This window comes from Lissotriton helveticus, chromosome 9 (genome assembly GCF_964261635.1).
Source record: "Lissotriton helveticus chromosome 9, aLisHel1.1, whole genome shotgun sequence".
In the NCBI taxonomy this organism is placed as follows: Eukaryota; Metazoa; Chordata; class Amphibia; order Caudata; family Salamandridae; genus Lissotriton; species Lissotriton helveticus.
Window position 1 is genome coordinate 395,961,444 of NC_136070.1, and position 19,018 is coordinate 395,980,461.

Sequence of the window (19,018 nt, forward strand, 5' to 3'; positions counted from 1 at the left end):
GAATCCTATTGTTGTTTAAGGTGGGGCCCTGGTACTTATAGGGTCAAGAAAATTCTCCAATTGAATCCACACTTTTGCAGTTAATGCTAAAGAGTCCAGAGTGTGATGTGGAGGAATGGGTCAAAAAGGTGCTTGACAGGCAGGCTGGGTTGATAATGCAGTGGCCTGGAGTTTCATCTAATTTGGATGTATGTAAATTGCATGACAATGTCTGATCAAGGTGTGGCATCAGTATACATCTCTGGTAGGTGCAAGACCTGTTCACTTGGCAGAGCTTTCTCCTACAAATTCAATACATCAAAATAAGATGAATCTCCAATGCAACTATGTTTACAGACCTGTCACGCTGGGTACCCTTCGGATCAATTTCTTCACATCAGATTATATTCTTTAGGTGTATGGCCTGTATTACATTGTCTTGTAAAAACAAATCTTCAGTAAGTCTTTTTGTTTATATTGCCTGCATCACGATTTGTATGTATTGAACCACTGCAGTATGGCTTAATGGGTTAGCCTACATGAGGCATTCGCAAACTTCGCTGTGAGTGATGGCAATCTTCCCTTTCAAAAGGGACACATCCACACGCAAAGTAGTTCCCTTAAATGCCAGGGAGTACTGTGGCAGTGTGTACTTTTTGAAACGAAAAATATATTGTTGCTTTTAGGCATTTAGTTTATTTAAAGATTGTTTTTTCCACCAACTAACCCAACAAGGTTTTTCAACAACCATGACAATACAAAGCAAACTTTGATGAAGCCAAAAAGCTGGTAGCCAACACCACCTATTGGTTTGCCAATACGTATTTATTTTAGATTCCCCACACCCCAAATGCCTTGAAGAAACACGGACGACAGAGGGTCCACCTGCGCCCCTGGCAGCGAGCCTGCACCATTCCACTATGGTTGCTGCAGATCCCTCAGCAGCAACTAGCAATAAAGAGTAAAGTAGCAAGAAGATGCACAAGGACAACACAAAAACAGAAGGAACGTGAGACAAATTAGTCACTACCGTGCTCTGATCCGCCTTCAGACCTAATCCATCTCTTCTAAGCCGCGGTAAAAGCATTACAATAGCATGCATTGATACTGATTAAATGTTCAGGGCTCCAAGTAAATTAGGCAGTCGTTTGAATCACTTTTTCTATCAGACCCAATTGATTTTAGTATGTTCTAGCCACGAGAGACAGCATTTTAATAGAAAGGAGCCCGACTGCCAGAAGAAATATCATTATTAAATTACTGTTGTCATATCTCAGCGGATGAAATGCACCGAGGTGAATGATCCGTGTTCCATTAAGCCTGATCCAGCTTGTAATAAGATGCACTGCAGTCTCGCTCCTGCATCAGGGGTCCTGTAGGGACCCTCTCTTCACTTTCCCAGAAGCACTGCCGGCAGTGCGTCTTCACGGCTATCACAGGTCTCTGGAACTTTAAATAGCCTTCAAATCCTTACCTATCTCAGCAGAAGCGGAGCTAGTGTTGGCAAAAATGTCTTTCACAACATCTTCGGCCTGATCTTCCTTTTTCAAAACGGATAAAAACATGTTATCAGAAGTTCACTGCTGAGTGAGCAGATGTGTGTGCACAGGACAGTTTTCAATATCTAGTAGAACATTGGAAGTTCCATTGAAAACAATGGAGTAGCTCCGGGCTTATAATGACTGGTATAAGCCCAGAGCTCCAACATTCCAATGTTTCTTTGTTCACAGCTGTGGCTGTAAACAAAGGCTTCAGGGAGCCTGAGGGGATTTAAATCCCCTCGCGCTCCCTGAGGCTTTGTTATATTTGTGAGAACATTCTGCCCTCTAGTGGCAGAATGTTCTAATAGCCTTATAGCCTTCGGCTCGTGCCTTTAACGCTGGAGCGGGCCTTTAATAGCCGGTATAGCCCACTTCGGTGGGCTATAAGGCTATATTAAGGGATATCCAAGTGAGGCAAACTGCCCTCGCTGGCACCATGCCAAACGAAGCTGAACTGTGCCTGGTTCATCCCAGATGATCGGCGAAAAGATTGATTTTTAGAAAATGAAAACCTGATCTTTTATTTGAACTATATTTAGCATTTCCAAGCGATCCAGTTGAGTGAGATATTTAAATAACTAGCACTTTTCGCAAGGCTTGGGCTTAGAGTCATGAGATGGACCACCCATGAAGGAGGCTATTGCAGGTTCATTGCCAATGGGCAGGTTTGTAATGTATTGAGTGCAGAAAGGGCTGGCTCGGTTTCAACTACCTAGCTCGTTCCGTGGGTTTCAATTCACTAACCTAATGAGTTCTACAGTTTTAGTCTAGATTGCGTCCCTTGAACTGACAAACCCAGGACTGGAAACACTGCAGAGTCCTCATGAAGCAAGGCAGCAACCCTAGCAGCAGGCTAAATCTTTGCACCAGTTCTGCCCCTCTTCATTCTGCACTAGCTCAGCCACTGTCCGCTGCTCTCTTTGACCTACTTCATTACCACATACAATCATCTTTGTGTTCCCATCAGCATAAAATAGGAGTATCCTGCCAAATGAGCTTTTATGTCCATCCCAATTGATGCCTTCACTGATTCAGAGCATTGCGGCTAATTCACTGGCCTGGAACAAATCTGCTAACAGAGTGTCCTCTGTGCAGCGGAGCAACTCTGAGAACTCATTTCTATCTCAATGCATTAGTTGCCTACCTGACCAGAACATCTATTTCATTTTTTAGCTTTGAGTCTGATCTCTTCGCCTCCTCTTTTAAGGTCGTATTCAGGGTCAAATGCTTGTTTAGGGTCCCTTCTCATATACTGATCACCTGGACTCCCTAATTTAGACCACACTTTCCTTGACTGTGAAAATGCATGTTGTCTTTACCCCCTGCCATGCCCTTGGTGATATTACAATTCTTCTACAGCAGGGGTACACGCAACATGTGCCCAGGGGCCACAAAGTATTGTCTGTGGTGGGTCCAAATGACACACTGATGCCAGCAAGGTAGGGGGTGTGGGTAGGTCAAGGATTGTGTGAGGAGGTCTAAGAAATTTTAAATAAATGGGAAATCATTTATTTGGACGTTAAGAAATGATTGACCGTTTATTTAAAAACAAATTCTGACTGAGCTCAGCAACTAAACAGCAGCTCATGCTGCTGTTCACTAGGGAAGCCGCATGTCAAGAGGGCCGCAAGTGGGCCCCGGGCCGTACTTTGAGTATCACTGATCTACAGTCTCCACAGACACAGAATATCTGATTCCCAAATTGTTTAGAATGAACATGCAAATTTACCATTGTAAATTTAGTAGTACCTCCTAACAAATCAGGGGTAAGTCACATCTGCTCACAGAAAAATCATTGTCAATCGGCCAGAAAATGTTATTGTGGTGTAAAGTTTTGTATTTGTACTGATTTGAACCAAGCATCACCAGTTGTAACCTTTAACAATACAAATATGATAGCACAGTGAAAACAGACTGTGCTTATGCACAGCATTATGAAAAGAATGAATGTTTTGTTACAAAGTTTGCAGGGGCTCTACATTGCACGAAAGCGGGCCAGACCCCCAAAATCCTCCACGTTGACAAATACTAAGGATACTGCATGGTGAGTAGCTAGGATTTCAGCATCTTTCTCAACTGGCAAGTCAGTTCCAGGCAGCCACGGCCGGTAGTAGGTGTAACTGCAGGGTGGTGACTTGGGGAGGGGGAGGGCAGGGTGGGGGGTAGTAATGTATGGATTACAGACTTTAACAGGTAAGTAAACATATAAATAAATAAAACAAATTTAGTTGTGTGCACTGCATCACCAAATGTGATGCAGTGCGCGCAACAAAATTAGTTTTATTTATTTATATGTTTACTTACCTGTTAAAGTCCGTAATCCATACATTACTACCCCCCACCCCGCCCCTCCCCCTCCCCACGTCACCGCCCTGCAGTTACACCTACTACCGGCCGTGGCTGGTTCCATGGTGTATCCTGAAACCATAGATTCACTTGGTGCAGTCCTAAAGTTAGGAGTCCTAACTTTACTACCCCTAAACTGAGAAAAATCCTAACTTTAAGACTTTCGGTATTCACAGAAGGCATTTAGGAGTCCTAAAGTTAGGACTCCTAACTTCTGTGAATACCAAAATGAGTAAAAGCCTTTTGTGAATACCAAAATGAGTAAGTGCCTTCTGTGAATACCAAAATGGTAGTAAGTTTAGGATTTTGTCTTAGTTTACTTCTGTGAATCGGCCCCTCTGTTCCTTTATGTGCCAGTGCTGGGAATATGAAGGTATGAGTTTACCAAAATATTCTTTAAAAAATCGAAACTTTCAATGATAACACAAACATGGAACGAAGTGGGCATCACATAGGTTTGTCTGTGTTCAAAAGACAGGTAAGAAGGATAACTAATACATTTAGTAGAATGAAGAAAGGATAACAAATAGAAAGACAAGCACTTAAATATACAATAGAAATGAAGTGGTGATTAAACACAAATACAGTGTCTTCAAAATGTTCAAAATCTAGCATTCGCTCTATCAGCTTACATCTCACAATCTTCAGAGCTCTCTTTGGTCTACACACAGTTGTCACCATACTCTGCTCAAGTTTTTTATGACAGATTACTTGAGTTACTTTTCTTTCCAAATACCGTGGTACATACTTATTTCAGGTATGTTTCTTCTCACTTTTATGTGGAGCACATACCAGTGACATAGCCCCTGACACACCTAGTTCTGTGCCGCTAATATTCCCCATGTACAGATGTGCTATGGGAAAAGTGGCATTGTATTTCAAGGTAATTTTCTATTTATTGAAGAGAGTAGTTACCCAGTCTAATACATGGTCAAAAACAAGGTTCAATAATTGCCATCCATGGTTCACTGTGCATACATCATGAAGAACCCCGGTTTGCCTGTGAGCTTAAAATTATTGAGACCATATGTATGGAAAAAGGGTATTACTTTATATTAAGTCAAATTAAAATGCATTTCAAGCTTTTTTTTTTTACAAATAAAGAAACATGTTTATGTATTGAAGCAGAAGTGACTGCCAGTATAGGCATGTTCCACCAGACAATGACCAATAGTAAATTAATTCATGAATGAAGAAAAATGTATGTAGCGCATCTGTCGCTTCATTAGAATTGTCCTGGCGTTTTAACGGTGATGGCAGTAGGAACAGAATGATGCTTCTTGAAACAAAAAGGTCTTTGGCTGGGCTTTCACTAGCGATATATCAATGGTACAGTGGTAGAGCATTCCAGAGACTGGGAGCTGAAAAAGATCTACCACCAGATCTAGCTTTCCACACTTTAGGGACGCACAGCAGATTATGATTGGGCTACCGGAGTGCCCTAGGAAAAATATATTTTTTTAGCTTGTCCAGGATGTACCTAGGGCCGATCTGATAGAAGGCTCTGTGTGTAGCCATATTTTTTCAATTTGATTCTAGATTTAGCCGGCAACAATGAAGCTGTTTTGGGCCGTGCCTAATAGAGTGTCTTTTTGGAATAGTCAGTACAAACCGAGCTGCGGCATTCTGGACATGCTGAAGCCGGGTGAGCAGGTCCTGAGGAGCTCTCAGATAGAGTTTATTAGCATAAACTAATCTGGAAGTAATTAATGCATGTACAATACCCTTACAGGTAACTAGGGTGAAGTATTCTAAGAACATTCTTAATAATTTTAGAATGTCCAAACAGGTGGTGGCAGTGGTCAACACCTGGGGTTTGAAAGATAGAGCAATATCCATTAACATCACCAGATTTATGACAACAGTTTAGGGGGGTGGGTGCTCGCCCCAGCTCAGGAGGCCAATGTCTCATAGCATCAACTGGAGAAGGAGTACCAACACTACAATTTCTGATTTATCAGAATTAAGTTGTTGACAGCTATTGTACATCCAGTCTGCAACAGCAATGAAATAGCCCTGAAAATCGCCAACCACTGTGTCATTAAGCTGTTGAAAGGCCAACATAAGTTGTGTGTCATCTGCATATGATACGATGTTGAAATGATACAAGAGAAAGCAATATTAGTGGTGGATATAGTGAATTGTGGAATATCTTCTTGCTTAGATTTGCTTTTTGTTATCATATCATTGTTTCAGAAAATGGAGATTAAAATATCCCTCATAGGTCTTACATTTTGGACTGGGTCCGGGTACAGCGGCAGTGACGAGAGTTGTGTTTCGGAGTGGTACGGGGATAAGCCTTTTCGTAAATTCCTCAGGTCCCCAGAGCTGGAGTGCTGCAAAGACAAAGTGGTAAACAAGAAAACTGTGAGCAAGACAATTAACTGGAATGAACAGTTCTGTCTCCACAACATGCTCCTTGTAAGCAGATGGCATGCAACCTGTAGCTTCCACAGGCAGTGCTTTAGAAAGGAGCACACCAGTCAAGCTGCTCAATGAATTAACAATGGTTCTTTTAATCTTAAACAGAGTTAAGGGACAAACCCCAAGGACAATGTTTAAATAGCAAAGAAATAAGGTAGTTTGATTTTTCTGCACAGAATACTCGCCGCGGGAAAGAAAGAAAGGCAGATTAAGTGCAGGAGAGAGTGAGGGTGTGCGTGCATGATCTTCTAGCTCACTTCAGGCATCCCATCGACAGATCGCTGCTTAATCACTTCCATTGCAGGAAGTACTTCATTTAGGCTTGTGATTGCCTCTGCGCCCACTGGCGCTCATTTTTTGGGAGATTGGCACTCATTATTCATCATCAGACATTACCGATGGCAAGAGAGTGAAAAACACACAAAGGGGAAAGAAGGAGGAAGAGAAAGACAGGAAAAACTGTCATAAAGGAAGAAAGCATGAGTGCGATAGATAGGCAGGGAGTGCCTCGTGGTGGATTAACGAGGCATGAGGTGGATTCAAGTCACACACCATTGCTATTCGGCAAACTAATACTTAATAGCACTGGCCATGCTCTTCAAAGCAGAGCTTTGGGCATTAGCACTCATTCATTTACAAATTAAGCACTGAGCCCTGGCAGATGGAAAGTGGAAAGACTACTATCCCATGATAGATCCTTGGATGCAGGCGATTTAACCCTGATAATCTGCAGAGCCACAATAGGAAGCAATAGTTGCAACATTTGTCATGGTTTTAAACAGTAACAATTACCATACAACTCTTTCGGAAGTGTGGGTTTTGCTTGGTACAATATGGAAGTCATATAACATTACCAGACGAGCGCCAATAAAAAAAGAAGTATAACCATTTAAACATGCATAAAAAATGTGATTGAAAGGTTTCAAGCAGACATGGGTTCCTAGAATCCTTGAGGAATCTGGCTCAGCCCTACCCATGAGAGCAACAAATTGGCACCTGGAGTCGACATGAATACGGAGCAAGCGCCTGCAATTCTGTATATCAAAAAAGATTCACCCATGCATTTGCAATGAGCATTTGGGATTAGTCTTTCCTGAAGAGGAACTTCTGGATCACTATGTGGATCACCTCATTCTCAGTAATTCCACAGCATGTCCTCTACACTTCCACACGCACTTAAATGACTAATTGCGCCTGGTAACAAGCAGACTAACATTAGGAAGACCCCAAGTTGAGAAGAGCTTGCAGTTTTCACTGTGCATTCATGTGGACATTTGATGGGCTGAGCAATGAAGTCAATGGCAATAGTCTCTATTGGAACATTGGAATGTGGAGCACTCCATTGAAGACAATAGAGTGCTCCGAGCTTCTACGGGACGGTAAAAGCCCGCAAAGCAACATTCCAATGTTGTTTTACAAAGGCCTCTCGGAGCCCGAGGGGATTTAAACACCCTCGGGCTCCGAGAGGCTAGCCTTGTAGTCCTGCATAGCTAAAGTCCTGCTCCCTTGTCAAAGGCCCTCGCCGAACGCTGGAGTGGGCCTTTAACGCTGGAACGGGCCTTTAATAGCCCGTATAGCCCGCTACGGTGGGCTATAAGGCTAGATTGAGGCATTGTTAAGCTGTAACATTGCAAAGGTTTAGGAAAGAGTAGTAGTACAAGCCTATTGGTTTGTCTAGGTAGAAAGCACATTTCATATTTGTGATCACATTGGTGACATTAGCGAAAAAAGATTATGGTAGATAAAAGACTGGGAATAAACAGTTGGTGAAGAATGGTAAACAATTATGGATTTTTGTATGTTGTTACCTTTTTTTTGGAAGATCGTCAAAGATGTTATGGACAGAAGACGATCTGAGAGCTCAAGAATTCATGTGCAACATTCTCATTATTCAAGATTTCAGGGGCAACAGGTCATGATAGAGACAGAATGAGAAGTACAAGGATGGTCAGTAAAAGAGATTCAATAATAATGTGATGCATTGTGACAGAGATTAAAATGTGGTGTGGGTTCACATTCTGAAGCCAGATAAGTGTGCCAAGGTTAAGTGTGTTTTTTCCAAATTCCACTGGAAGGCCAGTGGCCAACCTTAGAATATGCGGGAAAAGAGGCAACACTGTCTTGTGGATAAACTGCTGACACTAAAAACAGAAAAACAAGTCTTTGACCCTTGCTAAGGCATTAGACAAAAAATGTTATTTCTGCAAAGTTATTTATTTCCCATTGTCTTATCTTCTGAATAACTGCCATGCAAAAATATGCACCGTCCCAGTTACAGGACTCCTCTCACTTCCCATCATATTCTGATTTCAGTCATTTGAGAAGCTCCACATTTCCCATGTCTAATGGTTGGCTATCTTATCACAATGTGATGCACTGACCTTTACAGATACAGCAAAGCATGTATACCACATTATAACAGCACCCATCTGCCCAAAAGGGGACCGTTTATTTGTATTATTTGTATAGCGCAAACATAACCTCGAAAGGTATCAGAGCGATTCACATCATAAAAGGGAAGAACATATTAAGAGGGGAGATACGAGAGGGTAACATAGAATAACAAAATCGAATGATAACAATGTACCCGGATGAGAACAAACAATGCTTAAGGGTGTGTAACATACAACCCTGCACTTTTCAATTGTTAGACCAAAAGGAGTGAAGTATGGATTTTTGAGAAAGCAGACAATCTATACTCATTGAAGGCAGAACTAATTTTGACTTCATGTTTGAAAGCAGCCGAGTGGGGGTTTCTGCGGACTTCCAGTGGGAGGAAGTTACAGATCTTCGGTGCAGAGCCCGAGAAGGCTCTGTGCCTCGTTCTCTTTTTGCGAAAGGTCTGAGGTTTCAATAGGAGAGAATTTGCACTTCTTGATGATCTACCACCTCCTGATAAGTCAAGCTTTTGAGCCAGGTAACAGTTGCCGCTTCCCACTGAAGTACATTTGTGCCAAATACCAGATTGCAACCTCTGGAAATGATAGTTGAAGCGGGGGCTCCTCTGATATGGGCGAGGAGTGCGTCCCCTCGCCCCACCAGCAGCATTAGAACATTTTTTTTTTTAAATAATGAACTTTGGCTTATTATCGTTTTATTTTGTTTCCGGGCCGAGTCTTGGAGTCTGGGCTAGGGGATGATAGCATTGAAGGGAGTGGTAGTGCACTGTTATCAGTGCGCATCACGGTTTGGCTGGCCGTTTAACTGACCGGCTCAGGCCGGCCAAAGCATCATGTGCAGTGAAGTTCTCTCCAACCTGAGCTGCGTTGATGGGTTGGAGATAGCAAAGCACAGGCTCCTAGTCTCCCTGGGAGTACAAATCCTCAGCACTCAGGCCAATCTTGAAGCTGCTCTCGTGCATGAGAGCAGCTTCAGGATTGGCTGTAGGGGAGGCTGGGCGCCTGTGCCTGCAGTGGAACCACAAGAGGAGTGGAAAACCGGCAATACGGTGGGCTGCAGGCAAAATCTTTTTTACAACTTTTATTGTCGCCCCCCCGCCCCCCCAACTTGACTCTCTCCTCAGATATCAGCCGCTACTGGATAGTTCTCGATGATATTTCACATTAGCATGAGCTATCACAACACAAATTGTTAGTGCTGAATGTCATAGCTCATTTGCTAAATGCTATGACATTAATTTCCGAGATTTCATTAACAGCAGGAGCATCCTCTCTAAACATTGCTGATAAATTGCATCACATCTTTATAAGTTATGGAAAGCAGCATTGCCAGCGCCACTGATCAATGACCCACACTTTAGTGTTTCCTTTAGAAGCACAGCACAATGTTTTTCCAAATGAAAAAGGAACAAAAAATATAAAATGTACACTTTTTTCCAGCACTAAAGTAGGCAAATGCAGGTCAGTGGGTATAAATATCTGCTCATAAAAGTGGAATGCTCTGCCATTGACTTTGAGAGCTGAACCTACTGAAAGCAATTTTCGAAAGCAACTAAAAACCTGGTTATTTCAACTCTAATTTGGGACCTCCTGTATGCCCCCTCAGTAGTCCTCTATTCTCTTAGCTTAGGCTGTACTCTGTTTTTTCTTCTTCCTTTGGGGGTCTCTATTCTAGCGCGGGGACACACCGTTGGGTGTATCCAGGCGCTTTGTAAATATAATGTATTTATTATTATCATACATACTTTGTGCAACCAATATAGATCAAATGTTAAGTCCAAGGGCAGCAAAACACAGGCTTTCATTCAAAGTTAAAAAAATTAGCATCAGTGAGCTGGTTAAAACAATCGCTTATTCGCCGTGTTATGCACGGATAGGCTGCATCAATTATCAGTTTATTTTTAAAAAAATAGGTTTGTAATCATTCAAACTTTGTAACTATCTTTTTAACTACACTAGTGCAAGGTGCCTAGAGTGTGGTTTCATACATTGCGAGGAGTACTCGTTTCTGCAGCAAGAGCAGCCTTTAGATGCCATAGAAGGAGGAGGGCGCTCTACTCGTCCTTCAATGTTCTCTGAAGTGCTAATTCGCCCCCCAGGATCCAGATCTAAATTTCTCTCAAATGTAGACAAAATCATTGAGATGTCTATTGGAGCCCAACACTTCACCGTATTAGGTGACTTCAATTTTCATCTCGAATCTCATGATGACCTTGATACAGGAACATTATTAGGTGACATGGAGTCAGTAGACCTCCTACAAATTGTCAAATCACCTACCCACTCAGCAGGGCATACCTTAGACGGCCTATTCACCAACGATAGAGATATTACAATCAATAATGTTCTTCCTCTAACTTGGACAGACCATTCGGCAGTTTGTTTTTCAGTCCCCATTACTCCTTGTCCACCCTCCCAGACTACTTCTGGACCAATAAAATTCAGAGACTGGAAAAACATTAATATCGACCAGCTCACTGAGATCATACGGGACAGCCCTCCGCTAAACAAGCAAGACCCTGTAGCTGCGTCAGCCACCTACTTAAACATCCTGAACGCAGCCTGTAACAAACTAGCCCCCACAAAAACATCTAACAGGAACAGAAAGCATCATTCAGCCCCTTGGTTCTCGGAATCACTCAGATTGCAGCGCCAATATTGCAGGAACTTAGAAAGACAATGGCGTCGACACTATAATAACGCAGACAAGATCAGCTACAAAAACGCCCTTTCCATCTATAAAAAACTGATCACTTCCGAGAAAACCACTTACTATACCAACCAAATCAACCAGGCTAAAAATTCATCAGGAAAACTGTTCCAGGTAGTAACATACCTGTCCAATCCTCCCCCACCCCCCTCAGAGGGATCGCAGGACCTCTCAGATGCACTGGCCAAATTTTTTGAAGACAAGGTCAGAGCCATTTTTTCCACTTTTGCACCTGACCCTTCTTTATCCCCTACCGAGCACCCTACGACAAATAATTCTCCTAATTTCCCAGCCTTCGAAAACATTACGAAAGATACGGTTCAACCCCTTATCGCCAGAACCAAATCTGGATCCCCATTAGATCCATGCCCTCCTGCGGTTCTCAACCGTATCCCAGAAGCTGTTGCCCCGTCACTTACTACGATCTGCAACGCAATGTTCACATCCGGCACCTACCCTTCAGTATGGAAGGAAGCCATTATCAAGCCACTACTCAAAAAACCCAGTCTAGACCCGTCTCTTCCATCCAGCTACAGGCCTATTGCATGCCTTCCTTTTCCGGCCAAAATCTTTGAAAAGATCATGAACCAGCAACTGGCAACATACATCCACAACAACAACTTACTGGATGATACCCAGTTCGGGTTCCGTCAGGGACATGGCACAGAGACAGCTCTCCTGAAGGCAGCGGACGAGATTCGATCCACTATGGACAATGGAGGAGCTGCAATCCTCATACTCTTAGACCTGTCCGCAGCCTTCGACACGGTCGATCATGCCACTCTGATCGACCGTGTCGCGGCCATAGGAGTAAGGGACAAGGCTAAGGAGCTTCTGGCCTCATTCTTGTCAAACCGCCTACAAACGGTGAAGCTGGGACAATACACTTCCCAGACCTTCTCCCTGCCTTGCGGGGTACCACAGGGATCCTCGCTAAGCCCGACACTGTTCAATATATATGTGTCTGACTTAGCGAGGGTCATCAAGTCCCATGGTATCTCTCTCACTACATACGCAGACGACACACAGCTGGTGTTGTCCGTATTCGATGATGGCCAAACAGTAGCGTCAAACTTCCAATCTGGCATGGAAGCAATAAGCTCCTGGATGTCATCAAACTGCCTCAAATTAAATTCTGATAAAACAGAAGTGATGACATTCGGGAGACTACAACCAACCTGGTCTCCTCAATGGTGGCCCCAACAACTGGGACAACCTCCAGTACCAGTGATCAAGGTACGAAACTTGGGGGTCATCTTCGACAACAAACTGTCCTTCCAGCAGCACGCAAACTCAGTGGTCTCATCTGCCTTCCACACCTTAAAAAAAATCAAAAAACTCATTCCGTACCTACCATCTTCCGCAGGCAAAACTTTAGTCAGCACGCTAGTCTTCTCCAAGACTGACTATTGTAATGCCTTACTCCTAAATGCACAACAAAAGGTCCTTAATAAATTACAGACTGTACAGAATGCAGCAGCTAGGACCCTGCTACGCATTCCTAAATTTGCATCTGTCTCCCCCTACATCCAACAGCTGCATTGGTTGCCGGTAAGGAGCCGCATCAAATTTAAAGCCTTGTGCATAGCGTACAAAGCCATTCATAACCAGGGCCCCCTATTTCTAAAACAAGCCTTTCGTCCACCTGAACAGCAAAGAACACTGCGTTCATCTTCTGCCCATCTGCTAACAGTCCCCCGCACAAGAAGGGCTAACTGGGGAGACAAACGTTTCACCGTTGCCACAGCTAGACTGTGGAATACTCTCCCTCTCCACCTTAAGTGTGCACCTACCCTGCTTAAGTTCAGAAAAAATCTGAAAACATGGCTATTCCAGGCCTAGTTTCCTTTCCTACGGAGAGTTCTGTTGACACAGCGCCGAGACACCCTCGGGTATTTGCGCGCTCTAAAAATGGCCCCAAATAAATAAATAAATAAATAAATAAATAATTTATTCGGCTACTTGGAGTGGTTGCCTTTTGAAGTGCTGTAGTCACCCCACATGCGATCCTACAGGTTTCGTCATTCAGGGCTCTTGTAGCCGCAGCCCTGGCTTACTTCCCTCTGCAGGCAGAGTTAAGCGCAAACTGTTGGGTGCAGACAAGTTCTCAACAGGAGCCATTCAATAAGGAGAAACACTACTAAAAGCGCATCTCTGTGCCCGACAGGTAATTGGCAAGTAGTGCAAAACATTTGGTTTGAATTACATACATGCAGCTGAACTCATATGGGTTTAAAAACAGTTAATGAGAAAATATTTTTGAAAAGGACAATATGTCTGAAAAATAGAAGATAGGTCACGGGACTGGGCAGTGGGTTAAGGATAATGTATTAGGAATTTTTGTGTAGTAAATAAGGAATAATAAATAAGGGACTGGTGGTAAGGGCTCAGGGGTTGGATGTTCGGGGATAGAGAAGGAGGTATGGGTTTATGGGTAAGAGGATATGAGGTTGGATGTTTTAGGGATATGGTCAGTCATTAGAGGTGAGGGACTTGTGGTTAGGGGAAAATGTGATTAGAGGTAGAGTTTGGTTTATAGATAATATTAAACTTATAATTTGAACCAAATGACCCGCACCAATGTCCATGGCTGTGAAAATTAGTATTTTCAGACTATTTGGTTTCAATCCAATTGATTCAAACTAAATGCTATTTACACTTGTTATTTCTGGACAGTATACACAGCTTTGCCTTAAAGTTGGGAGCAAGGCATCAAATATTTGCCAGTATGCCGAGGAGGCCACCCTGTGCTCCCTGTGATGGGGTATTTCTTCTGCGACTTCAAGAATCCCACACTTTCACGACAAAGCCTCACTGCATCAAGAAACTATAACTAAAAAGGTTCATCTTCTTTAAATGGAAATGGTGTCCTTTTGAGGACAGCAGCTTCATTTCTGCTTTAGCATACCAAAGTCAGTAAAGACAAAGATACGGTATTCATTCTTCATACCTTTCAAGGTTTTGTTTCAAGAAAAAGAGGAGAGAAAGTCTTATCAAGGAGAATTTCCAAAGAACTATCAGGGCGACAGCCAGTAAGGAATGCTTCCAATAAGAACTTGGTCAGTTGGTAAGGAATATGGACACACACAAGCTATAATTCATAATACACATGACTTGTCTGCCAATCACAACTAGCACGTTTACTTTAAGACAAGTGTCTATAAAGGGCTATTTTCCACGGACGGTCATCCTTGGAGCTGCTGGTGGAAAATCCATGCAGAATACAGGGAGTTGTGTTGTGGAGGTAGTTGGGTTGTCCCTACAATTTAATCCAAAATGACAAGAAGTCAATGCGATTGTCAGCCAAGTAAGTGTGAGAGTGAGGGCTTTTTAAAGTTGTGTCTGGGGTGACAGCATAAATTATGAAGGATGAATTCAGATCTAGGTGGACCATCTAGGTAAATAGATGTTGTGGCTTTTCTCTTACTGGGAAAAAAATCCCTTTCTGCATGGATATCTTTTTCAGCACAGCTTTCCAAACTGTGTGGCGCGACACGTTACTGTGTCGCGCCCCATGGGTAGGTGTGTCGAGCGATCAGCATGCTGTTTAGATCACCCTCGCAACAGGCAGAGTGGCGCTGCAGGGGCTCTAATATGAATAACAAAGCCTTATTAGCACGTTAAGTGGTCTTTTAAAGACCTGTGAAGTGCTCGGGTGCGGCTGTGTGTGTGCCCAGGAGCCGTCTGAGCCGCGGCTGCAACACACGACGGAGGGGGGCTGGGGGATATTACATCCAGCTATTTGGGTGTAAGCCGTGTTTTACAATGCTCATTGTGTTAAAAATTTATTTACATACCGAATGATTATAAAAATTGTTCCATTATATAAACACAGCGAATGCTGGTGCAGAAATAATTGCCATACTACGCATTAATAGCATTTCTACCGGTCAAAATACAAGGATACAGTCGGGATGTAGTCAAGGAGGAAACTGTTGTTTCTTGTTTGCATAGCATGTGTTATCAATGTGCATTCTGTAACAAATATGATTACATCCAGAATGCTACAAAATAAATTACATCATTGAGTTGTATCCACTCCACGGAGGGAGGCAAAAAATCATAGCGAATACAAGTGCAGAAATACTTGCTATATTACACACTATTAGCATTTCAAAATACATGAATACAGTCAGGGAGGAAAACATTGTATCTTGTCTACATATCAGAGTAAAGGTAGGTAAATCACGATGATGTTAATGTACTGTATTATGTGAATATTTGCTAAAATACCAATGCACGTGTGTGTGGCTACTCATTCATGCGAGAGACACGCTAGTTGGGCATGGCTGACTTCAGATTCATTAAGGCCATTATTGATGGTGTCAAGAAGTGACATGCCTTTGCATTCCCTCACATCTAGTATGCGCCCCATATTTCCACACCTTGGGCCCAGAGAGGCCTTTTCCATGATCAGCCAGCAAAGTTCATCAGGGCTATGATCCGCGTTCTGGAAGTGTTCAACCAGGGAATTTGACTTTAAAATGTGTGATTATGGGCAAATTAGTTGACGTCACTGTGCATAAAATTGTAAATATGTGTGGAATGTAACGTGATTGTAAATATATAAAATGTAATATCACAAATGTGCAAATCTCCTGTTCATGCTCTGTTACCAACCATGTGGGTTTTCTTCAGATCCATACAAACATACGTACATTATCTGGGGGTGGATGTGTGTGGGGGTGGGGGTGTGGGGGTGTGTGGGGTGGTGTGTGTGGGGGTGTGTGTGTGGGGATGTGTGTGTGGGGATGTGTGTGTGGGGATGTGTGTGTGTGTGGGGTTGTGTGTGTGTGCGGGGTGTGTGTGTGTGCGGGGTGTGTGTGTGGGGTTGTGTGTGTGTGCGGGGTGTGTGTGTGGGGTTGTGGGGGTGGGGTGGGTTGTGTGTGGGTGGGGTGGGTTGTGTGTGTGTGTGGAGGGGTGTGTGTGGGGTTGTGTGTGGGGTTGTGTGTGGGGTGTGTGTGGGGTGGTGTGTGTGGGGGTGTGTGGGGATGTGTGGGGGGTGTGTGCGGTTGTGGGGGTGTGGTGGGTTGTGTGTGTGTGGAGGGGTGTGTGTGGGTTTCTTGTGTGGGGTTGTGCGTGTGGGGTTGTGCGTGGGGGGGTGTGTGTGGGTGTGTGTGGGGGGGGTGTGTGTGGGGGTGTGTGTGTAGCTGTGTGTGTGTGGGGATGTGTGTGGGGATGTGTGTGTGGGGATGTGTGTGTGGGGTTGTGTGTGGGGTTGTGTGTGGGGTGTGTGTATGGTGTGTGTGTGTGGGTGTGTGTGTGTAGCTGTGTCTGTGGGGGGATGTGTGTGTGGGGATGTGTGTGTGAGGATGTGTGTGTGGGGATGTGTGTGTGGGGATGTGTGTGTGTGTGGGGTGGGGTGTGTGTGTGTGTGTGTGTGTGTGTGTGTGTGTGTGTGTGTGTGTGGAGGGGTGTGTGTGTGTGGAGAGGTGTGTGTGTGGGGTTGTGTGTGTGTGGGGTTGTGTGTGTGTGGGGTTGTGGGTGATTCGGGCTAGCTCGCTGCGCTAGCTCGCGTTACCGTGTCCCTGAAACAAATTTCACAAAAAGATGTGTCACCAACATGAAAAGTTTGGAAAGCTGTGTTTTTCAGGGTTATTTTTTTTAAAGAATCCTACCCAAAATACTTTGTTGATGTGAAGGATTTTTAAGGTGTGCACATCGGTGTTTTGGAAATGTATGGAAGCAAGCTTAGGTGATCTTTGCCTCCAAGTACCAGCCTTATGTCACACGAGACATGTGTGACACACTGCAGGCTTGTTTTGCACTCCTTCTGCTGTAAGCACATTGAGCCGGTGCCTGGGAGACTGCTAAACTACTGCATGAATTCAGGGTTGGCCCTGTGGTGCCATTACGGTAAATAGTGTACACCCCCGAATTTTAAGTTGCCTTTTTACTTGTCAATGCATCACAAAATGAAGAAAAAGAAAAACATTTTAGAGACGAGACTCTAAAATCAGTGGTTAATTTGTAAAATGAAAAGTGTTGGGGCTCTCCTCAGGAGGCAGCGCCAACAGGAGAAATATGCTGGTGTAAACTGCCTCCTGACTAGAGCCCCAGCACTTATTATTCTGGAGAGGACTTGACCTAATGGCTAGACCTGCCGATTTTGGAGCTGGGGAACCGGGTTCAAGTCTCATCATGGCTCAACATCCTGTGATTCTGTGGAAAACTAGGCTGCCTTCATGGTGATATAAGCACCTGTGCTGAGGATTAGGTGCCGGTGCTAAGCACCGGAAAGCACCTTCTCAAATTAAGCAGTCTAATTCAATAAAGGGCAGCTGTGCGCACCAACCTCAGCCGCGGCAGGTAAGAGCGGGCCCTACCACTCTTACCGCGGCTGCAACCGGTGACATGAAATTCATAGATTCAGCTCACATGAGGAGCGCTTGGCTGCTAGTCTGCTGTTACACTGTTGCAACACTTCTACTGCTTTTATCCTTGCATGCGGCTATACCGAGTGGAGGTATCTGGCTTCATTATCTCTGGGAGCCATCTTGGACGAGGCAGCCCATAGTGTTTTTACTCATTTTATGTTTTACTTTTCTCACAATTTTCGTTTGTTTTACTTTTGTTTGACAGTACTCCCGTCTGGAGGGGAAGCCTTCCAGTAGGGACAGAAGTTGATGGGCTCCAGGTTGATTATATTTGTCCTCCCGGTTTTCGGCATGTTGTCACGCCCATAGCCATGCCCCCTTTTAAGAGACGGGTTATTTTACCATGAAGGGTGAACATCCACTATTATGATTTACCATCGTCCCAGTCCAGTGTCCAACTTTGCCACCTCTCTAGCTGACATTTTATCTCCTTTGGCCCTCCGTTACTCTAATTTCTTGGTGGTAGGTTACTTCATCCTACACTTCAACAATGTCACTGCGCTGATTGGAGGCTTGGATAGTCTACAACACTACTTAACCTTGGGTCTATGTACGCAGGAAAGCAAGCTGAGAGTTGTCAGGTTTGTGTCTCCCTTTGACCCTCTCCTCCTGTTTCTTGTGTTATTAGTCTACAACACTCTCAGCTAGTTTTCACTCCTATGCACAGATTAGGGTACATTCTTGATCCTGTTTTTTCCAATTATGCTCACCTTGAGATCTGTTCTCTCCTGTTGATCTGGTCTGACCATCTTGCCATTCCCATATTTTATAAGGTACCCGCTAGCCGTGATCCTGCTACCACGTTGGCGCATCAGTGGTCTAAAGTGACATCTATGAGGTTTAGCCAAGCGCTAGAAAATAGTTAACCCATTCTAGACAATTGTATTGACAAGGCCAGTGCATATTTGGACGGCTGGATTTAGTGGATTGTTAGACCAAATCCCTCCTCCTGTAAACAGGAATTTTGCAGACAAAAGCCTTTAGTGTGCTGGTTCAATGATGAACTTCTGATGCTAAAAAATAAATGCAGGTGCTTGGAGCACCTTTGGCACAGAGCTCATGATCCAGCCAGCAGAGCGGATTACCTGGCAGCTCCTAAAATGTACCATCATCATATAATCAACCTCAGCGTGATTACTATACTAAGAAAAGTCTATCTGCCCATAAGGCCTCTCGAGAAATGTTCTCTATTGTCAAATCACTTACCTCGCTGTCCCAAGTCTTAGCTTCCATCCTGCGATC

The 19,018-nt window shown here is 43.8% G+C and overlaps 1 protein-coding gene across 2 annotated transcripts in view; it reads right to left on the reverse strand.

Annotated features, from left to right (window-relative positions):
- The window catches only part of CCDC85C (coiled-coil domain containing 85C), a 335,280-nt gene that overhangs the window by 65,979 nt on the left and 250,283 nt on the right, over nt 1-19,018 (reverse strand). For both annotated transcript variants that reach the window (XM_078660143.1, XM_078660142.1), the window contains one exon: nt 6,098-6,202. In XM_078660143.1, the coding sequence (XP_078516269.1) occupies nt 6,098-6,202 (105 nt within the window). The remainder of the gene's footprint in view (nt 1-6,097; nt 6,203-19,018) is intronic.